This window comes from Bufo bufo, chromosome 2, assembly GCF_905171765.1.
Source record: "Bufo bufo chromosome 2, aBufBuf1.1, whole genome shotgun sequence".
NCBI lineage: Eukaryota > Metazoa > Chordata > Amphibia > Anura > Bufonidae > Bufo > Bufo bufo.
The window spans coordinates 92,881,112-92,908,913 of record NC_053390.1 but is presented as its reverse complement, the minus strand read 5'-3'; the positions used below and the strand labels follow the sequence as shown (position 1 = coordinate 92,908,913).

Genomic DNA, 27,802 nt, shown 5'->3' with positions numbered 1-27,802 from the left:
CGGTATTGCAGCTCAGCCCTATTGACTTGAATGGGCCTCAGCTGCAACTAGTCCACATGACCCACAAGGATCAGCAACCGCCAGCTGTTCTGAAGCTACAACTCCCAGAATCCTCCTTTCACTTCTATGGGAGTTACAAGAACAGCCAAGTGTGCATGCTGGGAGTTGTAGTTCAACAGCTGTAGTGCTAAAGGTTTCCGATCCCTGGCTTAGGAAGAGGCTGTGGCGCTGGTGGAGCACCGGCCTCTAACAGTTGATTGGCTGGGGTCCCAGGTTTTGGACCCCCACTGATCTGATATTGATGAGCTATCTAGAGGATAGGTCCATAAACCTAAATCCCCAGGTTACCCCGCTAAGATTTTATTTCCATGTTCTTTTTTTTTGTACAGATGTTTAAAATTTAGGCAATGTAAGAGTTTACCAACATTAATATCCCAACAACATGAAGACTTTGACAACTCTGTTGATGAAGAAGCCAAGATCACTTGGTGAGCATTGTGCCCACCTCAGTCATAAGTGTGCCTTTAAAGACCAGTACACAGTCTCAGGTCACCAAAAAGGAAACAGAATCCACTTTCAAAAAACTAATTTTAATCAAAACAAAAAAAAAAAACAAAAAAAAATTGTTGATCATTAACAAGTTTATAAAACAGTGATTTAGTTACATAAATAAATTGATATCAGTGTATCAAATCTTAATTACTTTCAACTTCATGAGCATGTTTACATGGGGTGATGAAGTACAACCTTTTTATCTAGTATAATAAATAAAATGAAGAGCATGAAAGTTTTTTTTTCCTAAACAAAAATACTTACAAACATACCTAAAGCATGTTCTCTAATGAAGGGAACCAGAGACACTAGACAACTTTTGCACCAAAAACAAAACAAAAAAAAAATTCAAATAAAAAACGGATTCAGAAAGCACAAGGATACGGAACCATTCGGCTAAAATTAAAGACACGATATTGGAACCAATAAATTGTATTTTTTTGTGTTTTTTTTGTTTTTTTAATTATAATGAACAAGTTTGGTAGTTAGATCTCCAGTTTGGTTATTTTAAAGCATTAAGACAAGGCAAGATAGAAGGCTGTTTTTGTCTGAATAAATCTAGAGGCCCAAAAAAATAAAAAAAAATCTGAACACGTTTGAACAGTCATACCTACACAACTTTCTGTCCTGCACAAAGTCAAAATACCTATGCAGACACGTGTATAATAATGGTGCACAACAGGTTAGCTTATTGTTAGCTCGCTGCCAAGACGTCATGGATGAACATCTAGTTTTGAATGCATTTGTGTGTTGAAGTGTCTCTTGGAAGATCTCTCTGCGCCCTAAATCCCTTTTTGTGGCAGATTCTACGACGAATGCTAAGGCTTGCGGCTCTGGCTATATCGTTCTTTTTGTAAATCAACTGACCAGGCGCATAGTAAGGTAAAATATTCCTAGGAATTTATAAATCCAGAGTAAAAAAAAATAAAAAAAATAAACCTAAAAAAAAAAAAAAAAAAAAAAAGTATTTTCCAACCAGAATCAGCCCAGCCATGCAGTGAATCAAGGTGGCTCTGCATAGATGCCCAGCATGTAATGATCACCACCGAAGCCAACACTGAAGCGAGGCCCATGTCTCACTTGGATATGTTTTCCTCCCGTGTTTAGTCTGTTTCAAACCAAGCTACTGCAGCTTCAAGTATTTTGCATTACATAGAATATTCTTTATAAATTAGTTAATGTTATACTTTGTTTTCAATATTCAGACATATACTATAATATATATATACAGTACAATAAATGCTCTCATTCTTTTTATCTTGATAATCCCTGAGAATGTATGTTGACAGTCGCTAAGTTTCCACATGCTTGTGGTGCCATGCTTTTAGATGAACTGCGTTGCAAAGTCAGCCTTAATTTTTTTATTTCGTATTTTTTATTTTTTTTCCGTATTTTCTCATATCTACTAGTATTGTTGTATTTTTGGGGATTCTGTGGTTAAGTATGTTGAAATGTAAGAATGATATAGAGGAGTAAAGCTGGATCCATTCGAGGTACTTGTCACGGGACGAAGGGTTTAAGGATTTTTTTTTTTTATGTTTGGTATTTTTTTTTTCTTCAAGATTTTCTGTCTCTCTTAAAGCCGTTTGCGTTTTTCTTTGAGGCTGCGAACGAATACAGAAACAGGAGAGCTATGTGGGCTTTTGCCACTCGACAACATATACTCAGTGTAAACCAAACCTTAAACCTCTCATACACACAGATAATTGAAATAAAAGATATTTTAAAATGGAAAAAAAAAAAAAAAGAAAAAATATAAAAACACAAACTTTCACAACATGACAATTTAGTTTTGCAAACTCAGTTTACCTATACACATAATACCGGTGTGGCTCTTTTTTTGTGTAATTTTGACAATTTTTTTCTTAAGTTAAAAAGGATAAAAAGGCAGGCTCAAGTAAAAACAAACCTTCTCTCCCCCCCACCCCCACCCCCACCCCATTCACTCGTGGTCAACCAAAGCGCTCACGGACCAGCATCATCAGTTTCTTTTTTCCTTTGTAGATTTGTTTTAGGTTGTCAATGAACTGTGTAAACTGAATGTGTCCGTCGTGAGCCATTAAGAAGGTCTCTCGGGCCTTGCTAAGAAACTCTATAAATTCACTGTAGTGTCGAGGACTGATGTGTGTGAGCCGCGAATGTGTTGTGTTTATATAGGCCCCAATCGTGGCATCCAAGAGCTGTCTCAAAGGGGATTTGTCCAGTGACATAAGCTTGCCAGAGTTCCTCCGTCCATGAAGTCCCACCATCCCAGGGGTGGTCAAAGTGCACCTGCGCAAAATGTCTGAAAGTACTGTTGCACATTTGACACTTGTGACCACAAGAGGTATTATCGCCGCTAACTCGTTTTTCCCAAGAGAGTGGCTGAGCGCACATGCCCACAAAACGTCATTAATGGCAGGGTGTGTATCCTGGTTGTAACTCAGGTTAAGATGCGTCATGGCCAAGGTCGCCAGTTTGTACGCCCTCATGGGGTAACCACGGTGTTCCATGTACCGTGCTATCGTAAAAAGCTGGGTGTAGCTCATGCCAGTCGCAGCAGCATCCAGGACAATTTGGTATGCAGTCTCAAAAGCTATGTGATCCTTTTCACATAAGGTAAGTGCTGACAGGGCACAGTTTTGAGGGTCCTTCATAGCACACTGGAGCGCAAGCGTCCTAGCACTGCCGGCCAGCTTTTCCTGTTGATGGCAGTCCAGATGCAAACGGACAATGGTGCTGTTAGACATCACTGTGGTGGCAACGATGCTGGTGGCCTCCGTTGGCGTGAAGAGGGTGAACCAGCTCTGCATGATGCTGTCGAGTGCATAAACACCTGTATACAAAGAGAAAGGGGGAAGAGAATGAAGAAATGTCTTCTCATTGGTATTTAAGGCTGGGTTCACACGGGCGAGTATTCCGCGCGGATGCGATGCATGAGATGAACGCATTGCACCAGCACTGAATCCGGACCCATTCATTTCTATAGGGCTGAACACATGAGCGGTGATTTTCACGCATCACTTGTGCGTTGCGTGAAAATCGCAGCATGCTCTATATTGTGCGTTTTTCACGCAATGCAGGCCCCATAGAAGTGAATGGGGCTGCGTGAAAAATCGCATGCGGCACGATTTTCACGCATGGTTGCCAAGATGAGTCTATTCACTGTATTATTTTCCCTTATAACATGGTTATAAGGGAAAATAATAGCATTCTTTAATACAGAATGCATAGTAGGTGGTCAATTGAGGGTTAAAATTTTTTTTTTTTTTTGTAATCAACTCACCTCCTCCAATTGATTGTGTAGCTGCTGTTCTCCTGTTCTTTCCCTTCAGGACCTGTGGGGACATCACATGATGCATCACCATGGTGATGGACCATGTGATGAGCTCAGTGACACCACAGGTCCTTTGACAGGTCCTGAAGAAAGAACAGGAGACTGGCAGCTACACAAATCAATTGGAGGAGGCGAGTTAATTTTTATTTTATTTTTTAACCCTCAATTGACCTTCTACTAAGCATTCTGTATTAAGGAATGCTATTATTTTCCTTTAACCATGTTATAAGGGAAAATAATAAGATTTACAGAATACTGAACCCAAACCCGAACTTCTGTGAAGTCCAGGTTCGGGTCTGGGTACCAAACATGCCGATTTTTCTCACGTGCGTGCAAAACGCTTTGCACTCTCTGGGGGAAAAAAAAAAATAATCATGCATGTTCCCACAACACACCCGCATCTTTTCCTGCAACGCCTGTGTGAACCCAGCCTAATAGTATTAACTTTTGAAACTTAATTTTAACATTGATAATACAGCCTAATCATTTTACCTAGGATAGAATGAATCCACTACAAAATGGCCACCAAGTTCTTCCATCTTATATCTCCCATAAAAATGTGGATAAGCAGCAAATACAAGGTCTTTTCTTAAAGTGATTGTCTGGGTGCTTAATATTGATGACCTATCCTCAGGAAAGGTAGTCCATACCCTATGGGGGGGGGGGGGGGGGGGGGGGGGGGGGAAGAAATCAGCTGTTTGAGGAGGCCAGGGCACTCTGGTGAGCTCCATGGCCTTTTTGTATAGCGGCTGTGCTTTTGTATTGCAGCTCAGCCCTAGTCACTTGAATGAGACTGAGCTGCGCCTTGGCCTTGTGACGGATGAACTTTGTGTCATTGGCCTAGGAAAAGGCCGTGGCTTCTTCAGACAGCTGATCAGCAGTGGTGCCGGGAGTCAGACGCCCCACAGATTAAAATTGATGACCTAGCCTCAGGGTAGGTAATCAATATCTGAACACCCGAACAACACCTTTAAAGATCACAAATCAGCAGCTTGCATCCGATTTCTAATTCTTCTTTTCTAAACCCCCCCCCCCCACCCCCAAATCTTTATCCTAATCAACTAGGACCAAAATGTTGACCAGATGCACTACAACAGCAATATCAGATTGGTAGAGGTCTGCTTACCGTCAACCCTGCCAATCAGCTGTGTAAAAAGGGCTGCTGCACTCAAACAGGCCCTGTGGCCTCCTCCTATCACACGAAGCACAGGGCTGTACATTGTATAGCGGCCGTGCTTGGTATTGCAGCTCACGCCCATTCACTTTAATGGAAATGGGAAGCATATAGGCTAGTGAGGTCATTGGTCATATGGCCTAAGGAAAAGGCTGCAGTGATCAGCTGACGGTGGGGTGCTGGGGTCGGACTCCCCACTGATCTTATGACTTATTCTGAGGAGCAGTCATCAATATTTGACTCCTGGAAAACCCCTTTAAGCCTTATTACTTTGATGTCCAAATTTTTTTCCTTACTGTAACGGCAGCAAGAAAAAACATGTACAGATGTAGCAGGGTGAAATCGGTCATTCTCCTATGTGATTTTTCTATAGAGCCGAGACAAATCTCCTAATGAGGCCAATGATATTACAAACCCATAGGATCCGCATACAGGTACTTACCTACTTCAGTTGCACATGTTACCAGCCATCGGACCATTTCCCGCCGCCGCCAATTTAAAGTGGATAACGTCATACGCATTACCTAAAAAAATAAAAAATATATATAAATTATATAATACAAGATTTCTCAGCATTGCAAGATGGGGGGGGGGGGGGGGAAGTCTGGTTTAGAAAAGCCATTTTCAAACATTATTCAGGAATTCTAAAATGTATCAAAAATAGTTGGTCCTGCACCAATTATCCATAGCTACAATGAGTATCTGGATTACACAGAACACACCGATTTTGATGGGAACTGCACAATCCTTTATTTTACCCATGTTGGTCCTAGATTTTCCAACTGATCAGAGCCGACCGCTAAAGGTTCCAGCTGCTGGACAACCAGTGGCCAAACTATACAGCCCCTTTAAGAGATTTTATTTAAATACTGGTGCAATTTGGTATACATGTCAAATATGGGATTACTAGCACTCCTAGCCCTGCAACCTCAGAATTAGGGCCGTTCCTTTTTTTGCGGCCTGTGTGTGGAACCATTCACTTCAATAGGGCTACGTAAAAATAAAAAGTGCATTTCATGTCCATTCCACAAAAAAAAATAAAAAAATAGAGCATGTCCTATTATTGTCCGCATTATCAGACAAGGATAGGACTGTTCCATTAGGGGCCAGCCGTTATCAGTGTCTTGCGGACCACAAAACATCTAATTGTCACAAGCATGAGCCCTCAAAGGACATGAAGATGAGAGAGACAGTAAAAATGGCAGTCCATCTCCTCTGATGAGCCTTACTAATAAAGCTCATTAGATATCCATCCGTAATTAACCGATTAGCATACCAACAATGGAAGGTGGCAAAATATAGCGCAGGCCTCAATTACAGCGACGTATTTCTTAGGCAAGCTGAAAATTACCCTAATCACTGCCAGGACCCACATTGAGACGCTGGTTTCTACCACAAATGATGAATCTTGGGACTTGATCGCTCCCATTCACTTTTTCGCAGCACTGTTAAAAAGCTGATGCACGGCTCTGTCGGTACATACTGGGTGTACCAGGGGAAATGAGTTTTGCTTTGCAGTTTATACAAAATGCCTATTTTGAATGTTTGCCATTAACCACTCGGGAATATAGAAATTGATTTCACACGCTGTTTGGCACGGCTATTAGAGGGCCCATAGATAACCATTATGAGGAATCAATATCAAGCTTAACCTATACATCACCCCTCTGCTCAATGCTGCCGTGTTTTATACTGAAGTGCAGATTACAAAATATTGAGCAAACTATACGAGAGAGCAGCCTCAAGATTGCAGTTTTCTTGCTGTAGACAAAGAGCGAAAATTTACTTCATTTTATGGGAATTACACCACATTCAGCATAATTTTACTGCATGTATGTATAGAAATAACCTTCTTACTGTGCAACTATCAACGCAATGCTTTACTACTACATACTACTAACTAGCTATATCCGTGCACAATCCTTTCCAAGGCAGTCGAGAAAAAAATTATAATCTGGTAGTTGTCGCTGGAAATGGCCGACATGTCCTCAAGGACACCCCCCTGAGCTCAACTGAGCTCTTAACATCTATCGGCACAGCAATATTTTTCGGCACATTGTAGTCACTGTGTAGACACTGGGACAGCAAGTAATGCTGGATGGCAAAGATTCTCAACAGTCTTCCGCAGCCTTCACCGCTTCTCACTGAAATTCGTGCTCCGATGGCAGGAACGGTACAATTACTCTCTCCAGCTCATTTAAGATAATGCATTATCAGTTTCATAAGAATTTAGCTTAAATGAGCGTTTATGAGCTGTAAGGAATACAGCACTATCCTCAGAGCAGCTCTCTGGTGGATTTCATTGAGGAGCAGAAAGAACAGCCTGCAGAGAAGTGAAAACTGCTGGCAATATTTAATAAAGACCCGTTGGAAAATCCCTAAACGTGTTTGAGACTTTAGAACTGATGACTAGATATAAGTGAAGCGTCTTCGGATGGTGAATCCGAAGTCGCGTCGCTAAAACAATTCGTTATAATACTGTACAGAGATTAGTCTCCGTACAGTATTAGAATGTATGGGCTCCGATAAGCTGAAGTTATTCATGTAGCCGCTCGAGACTTCGTTGAATATCTTTGATAATTGATTTACAGTGAAAAACTTTGGAACCAAAATTGGCTTCGGTTCCAAGGTACCACTCCGAACCGAAGCAGGGTTCTGTTCCAAGTTTTGAAGTGGTTTTTCACTGTAATAATCAATTACCAGAGTTATTCGATGAAGTCTCGCGCAACTTCATGAATAACTTACTTTGGCTCATCGGAGCCCATACATTCTAATACCGTACAGGGACAAATCTCCGTACAGTGTTATGAATTTTTTTTGCGAAGCGGCTTCGGATTTACCATCCAAAGTCGCTTCGATCATCTCTACTGATGACCTATCCTCAGGATAGGGCATCAGCATCTGATGCGTGGGGGTCTGACACCCAGGACCCCCGACAATCAGCTGTTTGAGAAGGCAGTAGAGCTCACTGTTGCGCCTCGGCCTTCTCTCAGCTTTTCCTAGGCCAGTGATGACACGTTTATCCGTCATGTGGCCTAGGCGTAGCTCAGCCTTATAGAAGTGAATGGGTCCGAGTGTGATACTATGTACGGCGCTGTGCTTGGTAACCATGGAGAAGGCTGCGGCGCTCTCGGCTGATCTGCAGGGATCCAAGGTGTAGGATTCTCACCGATCAGATACTGATTAACTATCCTGAGGATAGGTCATCAGTGCTGAAGTTTTGAAACGTAGGAATGGTCCCAAATTGGTCTAAATTCTCCCAGGTATGAGGAATCTGTATTAGTTCCCCCTGCCGAAATTACACTGTTTCAAGAATGCGTGATTTACATCATCGCAAGACGTAGTTTATATTCTAAACCAGTTGACAGTTCAGTTTTTTTGGACATGCTCAACTCTTTGTTCTCCATGAGATACGCTGCCACATGGGGTGTCTGGCAGCGGCTTCCTCCCCTCTCCCCACTGATAACTGCTAGTTCAAGGTGTATGACCTTTTTTTGAAATGTTAAAAAATTTCTGAAATCTCAGTGAGGTAAAGGCATTTTTTTTTAAACGCGCGACTGCTGAACGGTAATGCTTGGTAGAACTATACAAGAATTTCACCAACCTGAAGGCCCAGCTCCAAGGATACTTTCAGCAGCGTTATATCTGGTAAGCTGTCCATTAACGTTGCTATTTTAAATGCATCTTGTGCTAGTTTAAATATGTGCGATGAGGAGTGAATATTTTTCTGGATGGATTCTAACACTGTTTCCAGTCTCCTAACATCACCTGCAGGTGGAAGAAGAGAAAAAGGACAATTTTATCAGCATCTAGGTCCACATGAAATTACTTATTCCAGAAACATCGAGAATCAGTGAAGAAAAACCCTGTTCTGAAACTGTATGGCCCTGAAGCACAGCTGACCAGGGATAGCTTTAAGACTTAACTGAAAAAATATAATTTCAGAAGAGTGAGGAGGACTTCACCAGATAAATCAAAGCAAAAAAAACTATAGGAATCACATGTTGGACGGTAAAGTCTGAATATGACCATTTCTCTTTTCAGAACGGGAAGAGTGTCGTCAGTTGCAACTGCCGAATGCACAAAAGCGAAGATCTTTCATATAAAAGTTTAAGATTTTTAAGATATAAGCACTTTTGGGAGCCAGAGTATGATTTGCGTATGCCTGGAGATGAGCAAGGCCAAGGTATTTATACAAAAGGTTGCATATGCATTCTTGTAAGTCCGCAAAAGAATATTGAAAACTGTTCACATTGGTATTAGGAGCCTAAAAGCGACAGTTATGTCACTTTCAAAAAGGCAAGAATATCACAGCATGCAGCAAAATTCTTGCTGTTGAGGTAATAAAAACCCAACTGACCACATAAGTCAATGGGATCCAACGGTCATCAGCGCTTCTGTTCTAAATCGAAGTGATGTTGCCAGTGAGAACAATGGCTAACGCTATTCAAAGTAGAATTTCTCAAACTTTGGGCCTTGTAGAGTCAATGAATAAAATAAAACAATTCTGTGTAAATTGAAGAGCTGCTTTAGTTGTCTCTAAGGCTACTTTCACACTTGCGTTCGGAGCGGATCCGTCTGGTGTCTGCACACACTGATCCGGTCCTATAATGCAAACTATGGGATCCGTTCAGAACGGATTAGTCTGCGTTATATTTCACCAAAAAATCTAAGTGTGAAAGTTAGTCAGACGGATCCGTCCCTCCTTTGCATTGAAAGTCAATGGGGGACGGATCAGTTTGAAAATTGCACCATATTGTGTCAACTTCAAACGGATCCGTCCCCATTGACTTACATTGTAAGTCTGGACGGATCCGTTTGGCTCTGCACGGCCAGGCGGACACCCGAACGCTGCAAGCTGCGTTCAGGTGTCCGCCTGCGGAACGGAGGCGAAACGGAGCCATATTGATACATTCTGAGCGGATCCGCATCCACTCAGAATGCATTGGGGCTGGACGGATGCGTTCGGGGCTGCTTGTGAGAGCCTTCAAACGGAGCTCACAAGCGGAACCCCGAACGCAAGTATGAAAGTAGCCTAAGACATGTAGTACTCACGTCACCTTACTGGACAACGAGGAAGTAGAGCGATTTTGGGGCAAACCGAGACCACATGTGAATTTTTGCAGTAAAAAAAAAATAAAAAATCAATGGAAGGGAGAAACAACCAGAGTGCAACATTCATTTGGTTTTAGAAAAGAAAGTGAAGCTCTGACAACCAATCGGTTTAGATAAATGAGGCCCATAATTGGTAAATAGGGGGGTGGGCTATGCTTGTGCCTATACTGGCAGTGTGTCCTCCCAGCCATCTGAATGCATTCACATGAAATATGCTTGCTGCACACCATGGCACATTTATACAAAAAATACTTCTCAGGTAGCCGAGCAGGCCCCATAGCAACCCAACTGCACCATGATATCCAGAAGCGTATGCATTTACAATAGGCGTACTGTTGGCTTCACCAGGAAGCACCATTCTTCTACTTCCTTATGAAAGAACAATAGTTTTGTTGATCTCACCATAATCTAATAAGTGCTAGAGCTGGCGCAGAAGAGTTTGCTCTTGACGTACCTTTGGCTGCGGTCAGCATCGTAGATGCCAGCTCACACTGTTGTGACTCAATATGACTCAGGGTGAACCAACGGGGATAACGGTTAGGAACAACTGAGGCGATGTGGTGCGGCCGGGACATGTCTCCGGTGGGAGCCGTGGATTCCAACACAAGCAACCTGTATAGGAAAGAAAAACCATATTGGATCAATAATTAAACCAGGCCTCGGTAGTCGCTTGACTCGTTTTTCATGTGCACACAGGAATGTACTCAACGCCACATTAAACACACTCATTTACAGGGAATGCGTCAAGAACTTCAGTTCTAGATATGCATCTAAAAGAGGAGCGAAACAGGTCTCCATCAAACCCATTAATCCGGCATTCAGTTGTCAGGAAATCCTGCGAATTAGGTGTGCAACAGTTTGTCCCCACAGCCCCACTGAGGCCACGCTGATGACCCCTCTTTGGAGAGCATAGGGAGTAGTGTTTGGGCTCATAGAAAGTCTATTAGTCTGAACACAGGACTCTCCGCTCTCTGGGTCGGATCTTCTGCCCTTTCCCTCTAGTGATCGGTGGGGCCTCAGCACAAGGACCCTGACCGATCAAAGCTTCTGACATGTCACACTCACTATGACAGTTTTTTTCTGAAATGACAGGTAGTCTTTAAAAGGGTTATCCAACATGTGCTCTCCAATGCCCGGGCACCACATATAGATTATACTTACCCCGCTGCCCAGCACCCACATAGCTCCTGCTCCCCGCATGGCCGCCGTGCAGATCAAAACATTTGGCGACGGGGGTGGGGTTGGTTGATTCAGGAGCCAGCCAGCAACAGGGATGAGCCTCCCTAGCATCAACCACGATGCTAGGGAGGCTCATCCCCGTCGAAGCCCGCTATTGGCTGGCACCAATGCACACCACCCGTCGCCGGATGTATTGATCCGTGCAACAGAGATGCAGCGGCCACTGAGCGGGGAGCTACGTGGGTGGCAGCTTTACACATTGGATTACCCCCTTTATCTTCAGAACTTACTAGCAATTCAGAGTAGATAATACTATTAAAATGCATTTGTGAAACTACAACATCCAGTGTGCGCACTCGCTCAGCTTTTCTCTGAACTCCCATAGAAGTGAATAGAGCATTGCTGGGAGCTGTAGTTTCACAACAGCCAGGGCGCCAGAAGATGCGGACGCCTGTGCAGCTAGCGTTTTAGTGCTTGAATTATGGCTGCAATGTCCAGACCCTGAAGCCAGATTCTCACAAAACCCTGCAATACGTAACCTATTTAACATGAGGATTAAAAGGGGTTAAAGCCAGTAACCCAGAACAGAGTCACACTTACCTCATTGCTCGCAGTGCAATCTTGTATGCCAGTTCAGCATCGTGAGGTAGGAGGGAGGTGAAAAGATGCTTGGCAAATGTGTGCATTGGAATACTCTCTCGATGGATGATTTCACCCAAACCACTGTACGGCCCAGCTGTGCCAAGAAAGCATACATTACGTCAGTGCGCTCACATAGCGTTGCATAATAACACAGCCACAAAATACTAGGTCACATCACATGTGCTGCAGCTCGGCTCACATCAAGAACCCTGCAAGAGGTGCCTTCATTTCCTAGCAGAAAACCACTTATTCGCTTACTGATGACGATTGCGCTGGAAACATCACAAATGCCACATTTACTAGACCAGTTAGTGGAATATAAAGCCATAGGTATATCGAAATTCTGTAAAAATAGGGCCCTAGAAGGGGTATGGCTTCCAAAGTTCAGTTTTCCAATACAGCGTTGGCACTAATTTATCAGGATTTCAAGATCTCTGCTTGCTGTCAACAGGACCCTTCATGCCATGACTATAGGACAATGAATAAAGAATGGATTTTATTGTACCGTGGGCTGGATAGACCTTTTAGATACGAAAATGCATTGCTTTTTTAAACTGAACAACTCTTTAAATGTCTCATTAGGCCCGTTCTCATCTTAAAGGGGTTTTCTGGGTGTTTGATATTAATGGCCTATCCTCAGGATAGGTCCTCAATACGAGATCGGTGGTGGTCAGACTCCCAGTACAGTTTGAAGAGGTCCCGGTGCTCTAGTGAGAACTGTGGGCTCGTCCCAGCTAACCCAGTGCCATATGTTGTAGAGTGGCTGTGCCTACTACTGCAGCCCGGGTACAGTAAACGTGATGGACTGGCATAGGAAGGGGCCACAGCGCTCAATCTAGCACTACGGTCTCTTCACGTAGCGGATCAGCTGGGGTGTCGCGACTCAGACCACCACTGATTTTTAAATCCTCTTTAAAAAGTACGGTACATAGAAAAACATGGTTCATGTAATGACTTCCAAATGGCACAGAGGTAAAATCTCACCCATATTGTCTTGTGCATTTTCATTATTTGTATCTTAAAAGAGGTCTGAGTGCCAACATACACAGGATACATGATAAATGTGTGACTGCAAGGGATCTGTCCACTGGGACCCCCATGGATCATGAGAACGGTGGACAAGGGCTCACAAGTCACCACTGCTCCACTCACTGCGTATGGGACCACCAAGTGCAGCAGTCCCCTCGAAGTGAGAGAAGGTGGTCACGCACACGTACCACTGCCCCCATTTATACAGGGGACTCAAGGATCCCCCATTCTCAGGATTGCTGGCTGTCCAAGGTATGCGGTGGGTGGGTTAGAAATGCTGTTCCTGGGTCGGCCCCTTGCAAATGAGAGTTTGTCATGCTGCGAGTCTGCAGTGAAGCTCCAGGCCTGACCTCGCAGCGCTGCCGGGGGTCACATAGAATTATATTGATTTATGATTTTTTTGTAACCCTTACAGTTCTGGAATGTATTGGATAATACTGGCAGCATTATGTCAGTGTCATCTAATACATTCCAGAACTGTAAGGGTTAAATAGCATTATAAATCAATATAATGCATGTGACCCCCGTCAGTGCTGGGGGGGTCAGGCCGGGAGCTGTGCTGAGGACTCGCAGCGTGACAAACGCTCGTCTGCAAGGGGCCTTAAGGTGATTTACGTACATAAGACAAAGACGACCATCTCACAAACATTTGCCAATGGAGAGAAGCAGACATGATGGGAAGTGAACTGCCTCAGTAGGTCCCCATATACACATTAAATTGGTGGAATCTGCCACTTTTAACCTAATGTGTATAGGCAGACGCAACAAAAAGACACTGCCTGGGCCATTACCATACAGAATGGCAGAGGATGATGTCTGAATTAGAGGGGAGTGAATTTCAGGTTATGAAGTTAAATTCACGCTTCGTTTGGTGGTAAAAGCAGAATTGCGTTATGGATTCCGTTACCAGGGACCATAACGCAATTCTATGACGGAATGCTTTTAGAGGCATTCTGTTATTTATGCCGTCATAATAGAAGTCTATGGGCTGCATAACAGATCCGTCCCGTTTCCGTTAAGCAGGGGAGTCCTCTCGGGACGGATCCGTTTTGCAGCCCATAGACTTCTATTATGACTGAATGAATAACGGAATGCCTCAAAGCATTCCGTTATGCATTCAGTCATAGAATTGCGGTATGGTCTGTGGTAACGGAATCCAAAACGCAATTCGGCTTTTACCACCAAGCGCAGCGTGAACAAATTTCTAAATATGAAATGCGCTCATCTCTAGTCTGAATACATCCCCCCCCCCCCCCCCCCCCTCGCAATGACTGCTGTGAAAATATTGTGGTCAAATAATTTTTTAAATCTCCGCTCCTCACCTTCTAACAGGAAGACTGCTTGTTTTCTGAAGATCTTCACCAGCGTATCGTCCAGCTCGATCTCTTGCAGTTTAGCGATGAGTTGCTCTTCGTTGCGGCAGACCTTCTCCTGTGCATACAAGCCATCTGGCATTATTCGCTGCTGCCCCAGTCCTATCAGTGCTACCTCCACCGCCAGCGTTAGGTAAGACTCGCCTTCTTCAAGGAACTTGTGGGGAGACAGGTGTTGGTATTCCAGAGATTTACAATGCCCAAAGCCATCTGTGGTATAAAAACCAAAAACACATTGGCACTGAGCAAAATATTCGCAGGTTCAAACTGCTTCAATGTGACCGGAGGACCATACACCCCCAGCTTTGGTGGGCCTTGGAGTGCCTCATATACCTCATTTGTGTTGAAGCTACTGGATGCAGATTGAGTACATTACTCTGCATAGATAATGGCTACACAAAGGAGAGGCTAGCCTCCATGTATTAGATTATGGCGCACGGCCAAAAGATAGATTTTGACATTTAGTTCTAGGAAGAAATAATAAATGTCATTTTGTAGTGACGCCGCGCCATATACGACAAAGGCCCCACAATTCCTTGTGACAAAGCCCAATAATACCTACTTAGAAGTTAATAAAACCTGCGGCTGGAATGCCATCAATCATTCAATACCAGCAGTGGGTATCCAGAGTCACTTATTGAAATGCTGGCACGGCGTACCCCGAGCGCTGAGCAATGACATTCATTTATGTCAGAATTATTTCATCAGCCTGGAATCCACTTATAAAACATTAACCATTTTATCAAATCTCTCCTCTGCTGAAAGATAACAACTTACTGGTGGAGGTTAGTCATAGGGCGGGGGGGATGGGGAGCGAGTGATTAGAGGGCAGTGTCCAGGTGATAAATTGCTATAGCCACGTCTATTTGTATGGGCACATCATGGTGGCCGCGCCACCACAGTATTTTGTCTCAGCATCCAGATAGGTTCATGCAATGTGTGAATAATTTACCATGGAGTCCTGCGGTTTGAGACCATACATGGCTTCCATTCAATGCAGACTTCAATTGGCAAAATAAATGCTAAGTAGATCAAAGCAGGCTACGGCAATAAAAAATAAGCCACTCCCTAAATGGTCACTTTATGCAAAGTTGTATGACCATACAAAACTTTGTAATATATCTCAGAGAAATGACTAGTTCTTCTGTTATCAGCCATTTTCCTCTCTCCCCCCTCCCTGCTAAATGCTTTTCTCTTTGAAAATTCTCTTGAAGCTATCCAGGACAGAGAAGCTCACCGAAGGATCTGATCACAATTCAGTACAAGTCTATGGAGAGGAACTGAGTGACAGGAGAGACACTGTATAGAAAGTTTGCCTCATCCCAGGTGTTTTAGTCACATCCTTAAAGATCAGTACTTCTCCGTCATGTCCTCCATGATCCTGGGGCTGCTTCTGAGTAAGTGTGATAAGGTTTGGAACCAGAGATTCTCCACCCACTGGGAGCTAGTCTACACCCACCAGATCTGGGAGAAATGCAAACTAAAGATACAGCATACAGTTGAGAAAACAGCTAAGAAAGGTAGAAATAGCCATGTACACACAATGTGCTATTCATTTATGCAAAGTTTGTTGAAAGGTCAGGTGTGGTTTAAAAGGGTTGTAAAGGATAAAAAACAAAATAAAAAAAATGATGACTGTTTACTCCAAAACCCATGCCAAGCCTGTCCACAGGTTAATGCGTGATATTCTAGCTCAACTTGATAATTGAGATAAATACCCATGGACAGGTGTGGCAAGGGTTCTGGGAAGAAAAAAAGAAAAAGAAAAATCAGCCATGTTTTGACCCGGTGCCACCTACAGACATAGATCTAGTGTCTATAGGTGCATCTGGTCCTCCAGGTTCTACAGATATTTCTTGAAGTGTCATTTACACTTCATCCAGCAATAGTAGAGCATCTTATGGTATGGGTGGTTCACTCCTAGCCTCATGTGGAGTCTGTTGTGGCATGTGGACAAGCTAAGAGGACATCAACCAAAGCCCTCTTGATACCAAAACACCCAAACCAAGAGTGCATGCGTTTTCAAAAAGCAGAGTCACTGCCAGACATATCTTATGGCTTTTCTCTCTCAAGGATCTGGCACAACCAAACCAACAACAGTTATCAGGGAAAAGTCAGAACATCCCCAGCCCTGTGGAAATGAGCCAGTTAGTCTAATGTATACAGTCACTAACTTTCACGTTGCAGCAATCCATAGATTAGAATGGTTTCCTTACCTGAAAAGTCTGGAAAGCCATGAAACCCTTCATCATCCACTCTGCAGGCCTCCATAAGACTGCTGAAGAGCGTACCAATTGGATCCAAAGGATGCCCTACCCAGCCTTCCAGATTGGTGATGGAAGTGACACCTTTATGTACAAGTTCTGTTTACAAATGTAGAAGAAAAAAAAATAGTCAATTACGAGAATCAGAAAGTTAACCAGTGTCAAGGCAGCGGTCCTTGGACTGAGTCAGCTCTAAGTACTCTCAAAGGGGGATTCTCAAAATTACCTTATACCTTTAACCAATAGGGCAGGGATGGCCAACCTGAGGCCCTCCAGCTGTTGCAAAACTACAACTCCCAGCATGCCCACGCTACCTACAGCTATCAGCCTAGAGCAGGGCATGGTGGGAGTTGTTTTTACAAAAGCTAGAGCCACAGGTTGGCCATCCCTGCAATAGGGCATCCCGAAGAACACTGATGGTGCTGACCAGCTATCCAGGGCATGCGTTGCCGCATTTCACCACAATGACTGGGTGACAGCTCGGAACTTGTGGGGAAAGTCAGTGGAAAAAAAAATCCCCGTCTTTATAATTTATATGGCGGTGTGTGTGCAATATATAATATATGAATGAATCGGGGGCTGTAATATTGGCAAAACTCCAGCAAAACCGCTGCAGGTCATTATCAATGGCCATGAATTAAACATCTCCTTCTGGAGCATCTGAATATTTATGGACTTAATAAAGTCCCATTATGGGGCCACTTATGGCATTTCCAAGACGTACACACATTTAAGGAAATATTAGACTTGGTGCTTTTCTTTATTAAGCCGTTCCGCCTTCATCTGAAGTGGACACACAGTGCGCACATTTGTAGTGTTCAAAGCAGCGTCTGGGGCTCAGAGTCAAAAGAAGAAATATTTCCGCAGAGTGGTGGGTCCTGTATTATTTATATAGTCTGCAGAGAGGCCGTCATCTCCAAGCAATTGAATTATGACTTTCAATTGGAAGAGATTAACCCTTTTAGGGCTCGTGGCGTACCCAACACCGCCTTATCCTACAACGCCATTCACCTCCATCCAAGGGCAACAGCAAAAAGGCAGCCGTTACTTTAGTGATGAAGGATAATTCCTTCTCTTTAAAGAGTAACTGCACTTTCAAAAAAAACTTTTGATATGTCAGTGAACACAAAGGTTTTGATAGGTGAAGGCCCAAGTGCGGAGACCCCTGCCGCTCACTAAAACGAGGAGGAAGAAGGGCTCAGCGTCTCCTCGCTGCTTAAGACATATATTTTCTATTGAGCTCAATTGCAGCAGCAAAAAAGCCAGCGCTCGGCTGATGCTTCTACCTCCTCATTTTGGCAGTCAGCAGTGGTCCCTGTCACTCGGACCCCCCACCGATCAAAGCCTTTGATACGTCACTGCTATATCAAACGTTTTTTTTGAATAAAATAAATAAATGAAACAAAAAAAAAAAAAAAAAAAAGATACACGATTTCTTCGTAGAACTATATAGTTCCATTCCTCTGTTACGCCTCCTGGAAGCAGATGTATAAATTGACAACTAGGTGTTGCTATCCGCCTCGTCAATGACACGTGCCCTTAACACTGTCTGAACAGTATGCGGCTGTGAATATCAGCACACAAATGTTAACTTATTTCCAGGAGGAACAACAAAAGGAATGCCACAACACAAAAGCTGTCCCTTTGCAGGTATTTACTGTAACAGATGTCACAGGTCCCCTTTTAGCTATTGAACTGGCATTACTTTAACAGAAAAAAAAGGCTTTATCTTTTAAACCAGCACCTGGATCTGAATACTTTTTATATTGCATGTAATTCATAATTTAGTATAGCCTCTGAGCTATTCACTGTAAGGTTGTTTCGATACCATAAGTATTGCGATACTCGATACCATGCGAAAAAAATAAAAACAGCAAAAAAGCTGCATGCAATTGAACAGTCCTATCTTTTTTTTTTTTGTTATGGCTTCAGTAGTGTCCTGGCTGCCATGGTAACCGATCGGAGCCCCCGGATTACACTGCTGGGGTAACGATCACAAGCTGCCACTGCCACCAATGAAGCATTTTATATTTATTTTTTTAAACATAGGAATGTATTAGTGCCGGATCCGGCATTCAAAATACCGGAATGCCAAATCGAAAAAAAAAGTGAAAAAAATAAAAAAATAAATAACGAAACTGATCCGTTTGTCCGTATGACAAACGGACAGACTGATTCGTTCTTGCAATGCATTTGTGATACAGATCAGGATCCTGATCAGTCTTAAAATGGAATCAGTTGGCATACGTTTTGACCGAACTGCCTGCAGGATTCCTCAAGTGTGAAAGTAGCCTAATAGTGGCACATTCATTGGTGGCAGTGGTGCGGGCAGCTTCAGAGCCCACTCACTTCATTGGGCTCAGCACGGCCGCGTCATAGGAAGGAGGGACTCCCTCCTTCTCAACTGTTTGCGCGTGCTCAAGCACCATAAGAGGAGGGTCTAGTATTGGGGAAAAAAATAAAAAAAACATGATACCGAATAGATACTGGCATAAAAGTATCGATTGGGTATCAAAAGTTCGATACCTGAAACAACCCTATTCACTGGTCTATTTGTATAGCGCCACCTGCTGTTTGCTCCTTCTAGTTTCCTTGTCCTGCTCACCGAGATGGAAGCACATGCTCAGTTCCATCCTTCAACTGCCACCAGCAGTAGAAGGACACATCCCCTGAGAATGTGCACGCCCCCTGAGCTGCCAGCTTGAAATTAATGTAGCAGGGCAATTGGAGCAGTGAATGTGGAGATCTCTGGATCCATGTGAGGACAAGGCTGGTTCTAGCTTTGTTAGAGATCGTCATTTTTTTTTTACATTCATCATGGGATAACCCCTTTAAATTTGGATGATTAAAGGTGTTGACCAGGATTAGAAAAGCAGCGTCACACCGGGATCTATGGCTTGTGTATGGCAATGCTGCGCAACTGTATTCACTTCAATGGATCTAGGCTGTAATACCAGACATAACCCATGGACAGGGGAGGCGCTGTAAGGTTTCCATGATCCTGGACAACCCCCTCTATATAACCCAGGCAATACAAATCCGTGGTCCCAGTTGCCATTATGCAGTTCCCTGGAAGAGCATGCTGGGAGGGACTCCTCGCTTCCCTCCAGTAGCACTGGTTTCCATCCTGTCACTTGGCAGCCTTCATTTCTGTAAACCGTACAATTAAAGGAGGAATATGCTCATTTACAGGAGGTAAAGAATAACCTATTCAGTGCACTGAGCGCTTACAGAAATGTCAATAGGGGGGATATAAAGGGTATATTGTCCATGTAATGAATGCGGCAGACATTTAACGCTGCCAGGGTTTCCGCGTGTTCCTCTGGATACAGACGGGCTCAGAAATATTCGGCAGTATGGTTCACTGGATGCATACCTTTCTTCTGCAGCCGGAACATATCCATTCTTTTCTGCTGCTGTCTTCTGAGGGTGTTGACAATGGCTATCGCTAGTCGGAGGGCCTCCCGAGGGTAGCCATGTGACCTCAGCGCGTCCACCCGCGCACACGCTGTGGGGACGTGCTCTACAGAGACAGAAGGGACAGTGATTGCTCGGCCCAGTCATTTCGGCATATTTTCTTTGCCCTACGGGCCACATCATGAGAACAAAAATCCTCTTATGGCCGAACATTTCTCGCGCCCACCACCGCTCCAGAGTTTACAAAGCGGCCGGTCACAGCGCAGCCTTTGCCAGCGGGCGACTTACCGTGCCAGAGGGGCCACCCACGAGAGTCAAAGAGGGAGGTTTCAGTGTCGTCATGGTAACAGTAGTTGGTATAAAGGTCACTGCTGATAATGTGCTGTAAGTGGCTGTCCTGCCAGTGGAGATCGCAAGCCTCAATGGCTCGTGTGAACACTGTTCGATGAGGCCGGTGTGATAAATCTGTGGAGGAGAAATGCCAGATTAAGCGATCGGGTGCAGAAAACTACCAAAAACAATACATGTCAGTATGTCAAAGGGAATCCGCCATCCTAAAACACAGTCCGTGTGCAGGCAGCAGGAGGAGCGAAGCAGATTGATATATAGATTATGGGAAGAGATTCCGCGAAACTTTGCTTAGGAGACATGTGGGCGGTCCTATCCATGACTGACAGCGGTCTGCGAGTAGCTCCGCCCACATGACTCCTGAGCCAAGAAAGAGCAAAGGTTTAAAAAAGGTATAAGTTACAAGTTTTGGTGAAACCATATCCACCTGCTCAGCTCCTCCTGCAGACTGCAGTGCCTTTTCATGGTGACAGGTTCCCTTTAATGGGGAAGAACAGGTTTCGGATCAATGAGATCCATATCACGCTTTTGCTGAGTTTTTACATGGGACTGCCGGTAAAACGTACCACAATGCAGCCTGAGCAATAACCCAATACGTTCAGCTCTGCTATGTGCATGCATACAGGGTTAAAAGCACCTTCACCGGGGAGGTCCGCTTTCTCACCTTGGTTGGCATTTCCAGCCTGAGGCAATGCATTGGTTAAATTCGGCAGCTCATTCCCGTGGTTGCCATCTTCCCAGGGACAGACGTCCACGCTGTTCCACTTCTTCAGCTGCTTCAGCCAACTGGCCTTCTGCTCCGGCTTGCAGTGGGGATTTAAGACTATGCACATCCATAGGGCACCTAGCAAGGAAACAGAGCATGGCATCAATAGTCAGACGCCCACCTGTTATGCCCTCAAAAACTGAGAGGAGGAAATGTGATGTTCACCATACAATTTATCTAAGAAGTCCCTACACAACGCGTTCACTGCCGAAAATGGCCACAGATGTGGATATAAAAAATACACAGAACCACGTGTATACCAGGCAAAGCAAATGGCAGATTCCTCCAATGCCAACAACCCTCAGGGGGTGGGCTATTATATTATGTATTTAATACTGGGAGCAGTCCGCTGTTCAGCCCCCGTGGTGACATACAAGGCATACAAACAGCACTCCAACAACAAAAACCATACAGCACGCCCTCTAAAATCACATATGTACACAGATCTTTATTTTCAGTGGTCCAATTGAAATTAGCAATACCCTACATATAAAGATCGGGCTTGTCTAGAAGAAAAAAGTGGATTTTTTTTTTTAGCTTTCTAGTCCATGTTTGAGTGGACCCTCCTTCCACAGACCTGTGTATTGTGATATAAAATAAACTGACAAGATTTCCTCTAATAGGATCGGGTTCTGTTCCTCTGACACAAGACTTCTAGAGTCCGGTCTATAGATTTAAAAGCTAACATTCTGTCTGCCTGCAGCCACCACCAGGGGGAGCATAGGAGCTTACTGAGGAGTGTATAATGTATATAGTATGTCGGAAGCTCCTGTGAGTGATGACTGCAGACAGTCAAAATGTTATCTCTGAAAGAGGACCTGCAATCTGCAGGGGGCAGGTTATAGAGCAGGAGGAGCTGAGCAGATATACAGTTCTGTGGCAAAAGATTCATTAAAACGTGCAACTTACACATTTAAATCTCTGCTCTTTCTGACTTCAGTTGTACACAGGGAATGTGCCATCAGTGACTAATAGCTATATCTGTATACACACAGAATCCTAATAGCTGTACATGGGGCGGTCTTAAAAGGTGTCTGTCAGCAGATTTGTACCTATGACACTGGCTGACCTGTTACATGGGCGCTTGGCAGCTGAAGGCATCTATGTTGGTTCCATGTACATATGTGCCTGCATTGCTGAGAATAATGATGTTTTAAAGTATGCAAGTGAGCCTCTAGGAGCAACGTGGGCCTTGTCATTACACCTAGAGGCTCTGCACTTTGACAGGGCCAGGCAGTTAAAATGTTTCATTCCCTGGCCCTGTCAAAGTGCAGAGGGCGCAGCAGTTGCAGAGAGAGCGGAGCCTCTAGGTGTAATGGCAACGTCCCCGTTGCTCCTAGAGGCTCATTTGCAAATACTAAAACATCATTTTTATCAGCAATGCGGGCACATAATGAACATGAGACCAACACAGATGTCTTCAGCTGCCAAGCGCACATGTAAGGCTACTTTCACACCTGCGTTAGGTGCGGATCCGTCTGGTATCTGCACAGACTGATCCGCACCTATAATGCAAACGCTTAGATCCGTTCAGAACGGATCCGTTTGCATTAGCATGAACAAAAAAAAAAATTTTTTTATTTTTTTTTCATGATAATGCAAACGGATCCGTTTTGACTTTACATTGAAAGTCAATGGGGGACGGATCCGCTTGAAGATTGAGCCATACTGTGTCAACTTCAAACGGATCCGTCCCCATTGACTTACATTGTAAGTCTGGACGGATCCGTTTGCCTCCGCACGGCCAGGCGGACACCCGAACGCTGCAAGCTGCGTTCAGGTGTCCGCCCGCTGAGCGGAGGACAAACGGAGCCAGACTGAGGCATTCTGAGCGGATCCGCATCCATTCAGAATGCATTAGGGCTGGACGGATCCGTTCGGGGCCGCTTGTGAGAGCCTTCAAACGGAACTCACAAGCGGAGCCCCGAACGCTAGTGTGAAAGTAGCCTAAACAGGTCAGCCAGTGTCATAGGTACAAATCTGCTGACAGATGCCTTTAAGTACAGAAGCAGCAGAGGTGTAAACATAAATTGCGGTGGCAGGTCCCCTTTAAAGGGTATTTTCAGGACTTACTGACTGATCCTCAGGATAGATCTTCAGTATGAGACTGGTCTGGGTCCAACACCCCCACTGGTCATCTGTTAGGGGACTTTCACACTAGTGGCAGGGGACTCCGGCAGGTGAACAGCCTGTCTGATCCATCCTGCAGCTAGTTCACGTGTGCCCCCCCCCCCCCCGGACAGCCGCTCTGTCCCCATTGATTATAATGGGGGCAGGGACGGAGTTCCGGCGGCAGCCTGACAAAGTAAAGGGGGGAGTTAAATTTGCAACCAAATGTCACAAGAAGTGCATTGTACAGGCCTCGCACACCAAAACATTGCAGGGAGCCGTCTGCGGGGGAATAAATGAATGCAGACACACCTGAAGCAAACAAAAGACACATTATTATTCAGCGTCTCATTTACGGAGCACAAGTCACTTCTCCCATCATTCATCGGCGGCTTTTTAATGGGACCAGACGCCTTTTCATTGCCATTATTTCTGTAATTAGGTTAAGCGAGAAATTTGTTTAACATTCTCTTTCTCCCCCTTTGAAGGGCTGCAGGAGAAATGTAATTTGTGCTGACATTTCACACGTACCATGGGCTCACAATCTGCATCCCTGACACAGCGTAACGGGTGCGCCTGAATGCGGTGAGGTCTGAAACAAGCCAATTTTCACGTGGACAGATTTTTTAATCAGCTGTCTCTTCGCCGACGTGAACCCCGACAGCGGCGTGAAGAACGTCTGAAAAGTGCTATCCAGCCACACTTCACCGGCTCATTAGAGGATGCGTTTTTGCACACTTGAGGACATTTGCTCAGTCACTTGAACAATCTGCTGGAGCAGGAGATTCTGCGAGAAAGTGCCGTGCCAGGCAATCTGGGCAAGGACACGGCAGCCCTGCTTCTATTCCGGATGGTCGACGGCCAGGAGCTACGGTTAACCCCATGAGAGCCATGGACTCAGAGAACGCAAGGTTGAATTGAAGGCCTGTCCGTGTGAGTGCTGCCTGCACCCGTGACAACATCATGCAATTACCTCCAGAGGTCATGCATGGAATCACACTGAAGGATTGGAGACCCAGGCCTGACAAGTAAATGGAGGTGGGGGATGGGTGGCACCAGGAATAGCCACTGTAGATTCAGATAAGGAATCAGCTCTGATTGAACTGTCTATGGTAATAATTACACCCGCGTTCCCCAAGGACCTGGACTGGGAAAGCTAGAGATGAAGAACACAATGAGAGGTATACTTCAGGAGCCGGAGGGGATGTAAAAGGTGCCCGCACACAACAGCCAAGCCTGCTTAACACACAGATTTCCGACGGGCTGATCTTATGGCGGTGCACTGGCTCCTGGCAGAGGTTCAGGAAAAGAAAAGAGTCAAGAATGTTGAATCTCAACATGTCTGATCCTTTGTTCTCAAGGGAGATAAGCTGTACCAGAAGTATTGGGCCATGGATTATCTCTCCCCATTGGGAACAGGCATGCTCGGCCAAACCGGAGGGGTTCGGAGGAACAACTGGTTCAGCCAACAGCTAAGTGTATGGCTACCTAGAGGCTGCTGTAGGATGTATATGCCAAGGGGATCTTCCATTGTATCTGACGGAAGGCTGCAACATATCCAACTGTATAGGCATACATCACCTCCAAGGACTCCCATTGCAAAACATATAGTGATCCCTTAAGATACCATGGCCTCAGGATACAATATTATCAACATACATCGTAAGTTGAAACTAGACTCCAGATACAATGCCTCAGACTCAGATCCAACCAACCAAGGTCACTTCTCTGGTAAAATAGCTCTATTAGTTGCTAGTTAGCAGCTATTTCTGACTGTTATATGTAAGGACTTGCTTTATCTGTCTTAGTTATCTGCCTATTTTTCTTAAATTTTTCATTTTCTCTCATCTTGGGTGACATTTTGGGGCTTTGGAACCAATTACTCAAGTTACAATGGTTTCAACATACAATGGTCGTCCTGGAACCAATTAATATTAACTTGAGGGACCAGTGTACTGCACAGCATTCACTTTACTGTATACCTCGGCACTCAATAGTAGAGATGAGCAAATTTCAGATTTTGAAAATTTGTTCATGCTTCGTTTGGTGGTAAAAGCAGAATTGTATTATGGATTCCGTTACAAGGGACCATAACGCAATTCTATGACAGAATGCCTTTAGAGGCATTGCACTATTCATTCTGTCATAATAGAAGTCTATGGGCTGCAAAACGGATCCATACCGTTTCCGTTATGCACGGGATCAGTTTAGCAGGCCATAGACTTCTATTATGACGGAATGAGTAACGGAAGGCCTCTAAAAGCATTCAGTCATAGAATTGCGTTATGGTCCCTGGTAACGGAATCCATAACGTAATTCTGCTTTTTCCACCAGAGTGAACGAATTTCATAACATGAAATTCGTTCATCTCTACTCAATAGCATAGGACACATACCAATCTAAAAGGGGTTGTCCTGGATTTTAAAATTGATGGCCTATCCACAGGATAGGCCATCAATATCAAATCTGCAGGGTCCAACACCAAGTTGTTACCTTGCAGCTCTGGAACTATATAGCTCCGTCCACCACACAATGGACGGAGCTGTGCAGTTCTGGCACCAGACACAAGGTAATAGCTGATCGATGGGGATGTGGAGTATCTGACCCCTGCCAACCTGATATTGATGGTCTATCGTGAAGATTTATAAAAAAAAAAAAAAAAGAAAAGGGGGGGGGGGGGGGGGTTCCCTGGGCTCTCCACACAGATGGAATGGAGCGGCTGTGTGCATGCTCATTGTATATGAGACTACAAGTGCTAGAGCAGTGTTTCCCAACCAGTGTGCCTCCAGCTTTTGCAAAACTACAACTCCCAGCATGCCCGGACAGCCTTTGGCTGTGTGGGCATGCTGGGAGTTGTAGTTTTGCAACAGCTGGAGGCACACTGGTTGGGAAACACTGTGCTAGAGTACAATGCTCTTGGCATACCCCGAGTCAGTGGGAGTCTACAGATACATCCAGAGTATAGAACGGGAGATCCCAAGCGTAGACGCAGAACGTATGGCCAAAATGACATCTGAACAGGCCCTTAACCCGGAAACAGGCTGTATAGTGGTAGAATTTATACAAGATATTGCATTCCTATGGAACCTTTTGGATAAGGGCTCTTTCACACCTGCGTTCTTGTCTTCCGGCATAGAGTTCCGTCGTCGGGGCTCTATGCCGGAAGAATCCTGATCAGGATTATCCTAATGCATTCTGAATGGAGAGAAATCCGTTCAGGATGCATCAGGATGTCTTCAGTTCCGGAACGGAACGTTTTTTGGCCGGAGAAAATACCGCAGCATGCTGCGCTTTTTGCTCCGGCCAAAAATCCGGAACACTTGCCGCAAGGCCGGATCCGGAATTAATGCCCATTGAAAGGCATTGATCCGGACTTAAGCCAAACGTCGTTTCGGCGCATTGCCGGAGCCGACATTTAGCTTTTTCTGAATGGTTACCATGGCTGCCGGGACGCTAAAGTCCTGGCAGCCATGGTAAAGTGCAGTGGGGAGCGGAGGAGCAGTATACTTACAGTCCGTGCGGCTCCCCGGGCGCTCCAGAGTGACGTCAGGGCGCTCCAAGCGCATGGATCATGTGATCACGTCATCCATGCGCTTGGGGCGCTCTGACGTCATTCTGGAGCGCCCCGGGAGCCGCACGGACTGTAAATATACCGCTCCCCCGCTCCTACTATGGCAACCAGGACTTTAAAAGCGTCCTGGGTGCCATAGTAACACTAAAAGCATTTTGAAGACGGTTCCGTCTTCAAATGCTTTCAGTACACTTGCGTTTTTCTGGATCCGGAGTGTAATTCCGGCAAATGGAGTACACGCCGGATCCGGACAACGCAAGTGTGAAAGAGGCCTAACATCCAAAACCTAAAAGTCAACCAGACACTGATGAGGAGCAAGACTGCAGACATCTCCACCATCTTTCAGGCAGGCAATCAGCCAAGACCAAATCTGAGCATGCAATTTGGTGGGGCGCTACCAAAGTACTGACACCCTAGCTAGTAGCCTCTCAGATCTGTTGCATGCATTCGTAGACTACATGCCAAGACACCGGCCCTGTTAACCATTTCAAAACTGCAGCAGACAGGCATTGTTCTGAAGGCAGATTTATAGCAATTTACATTTACAGAGTGACAATCCGTTCTAGGACCCTCACATAAGCCTCTTTGTTGCACAAAAGATTGAGGGTGGGCCATAAGGATTTCAAGGCATCCGTGGAGTGGGAGGCGGGTGAAGAGTTATCATTTATACCATTCTCAAAGAAGTCACGCAAGAGAAAAAAAAAATATTCAAGATAGAGAATTGGTCGATATGAGGAGGATTTGATGGCAGTCACATTCCTCCGCCACATGCGCTCCTTCTGTTCTGCGGTATCCAGCTCATCACTCAACTCTCTCGGGAAAGCATCTAATAAAAGACTTTACCCTACACTGACTCTCAAAACATATGTGGTGGATATGCCACTGCCAATCACATATTCCCCCAATTACATTTTAATAGGCACTTACAATTCTAGGGAACCCAATGC

General features: G+C 44.7%; 1 protein-coding gene across 1 annotated transcript in view; it reads right to left on the bottom strand.

The window, feature by feature from the left end:
* Positions 1 to 1,005: 1,005 nt before the first annotated feature.
* Positions 1,006 to 27,802, bottom strand: part of ZSWIM6 (zinc finger SWIM-type containing 6) — a gene marked incomplete at its 5' end in the record, with an annotated part of 117,866 nt that continues 91,069 nt past the window's right edge. Inside the window, 10 exons of the mRNA XM_040421320.1 lie at positions 1,006 to 3,367; positions 5,485 to 5,566; positions 8,647 to 8,810; positions 10,612 to 10,769; positions 11,937 to 12,072; positions 14,330 to 14,590; positions 16,597 to 16,743; positions 20,021 to 20,167; positions 20,350 to 20,526; positions 21,074 to 21,253. Coding sequence (XP_040277254.1) covers positions 2,505 to 3,367; positions 5,485 to 5,566; positions 8,647 to 8,810; positions 10,612 to 10,769; positions 11,937 to 12,072; positions 14,330 to 14,590; positions 16,597 to 16,743; positions 20,021 to 20,167; positions 20,350 to 20,526; positions 21,074 to 21,253 — 2,315 coding nt within the window. The remainder of the gene's footprint in view (positions 3,368 to 5,484; positions 5,567 to 8,646; positions 8,811 to 10,611; positions 10,770 to 11,936; positions 12,073 to 14,329; positions 14,591 to 16,596; positions 16,744 to 20,020; positions 20,168 to 20,349; positions 20,527 to 21,073; positions 21,254 to 27,802) is intronic.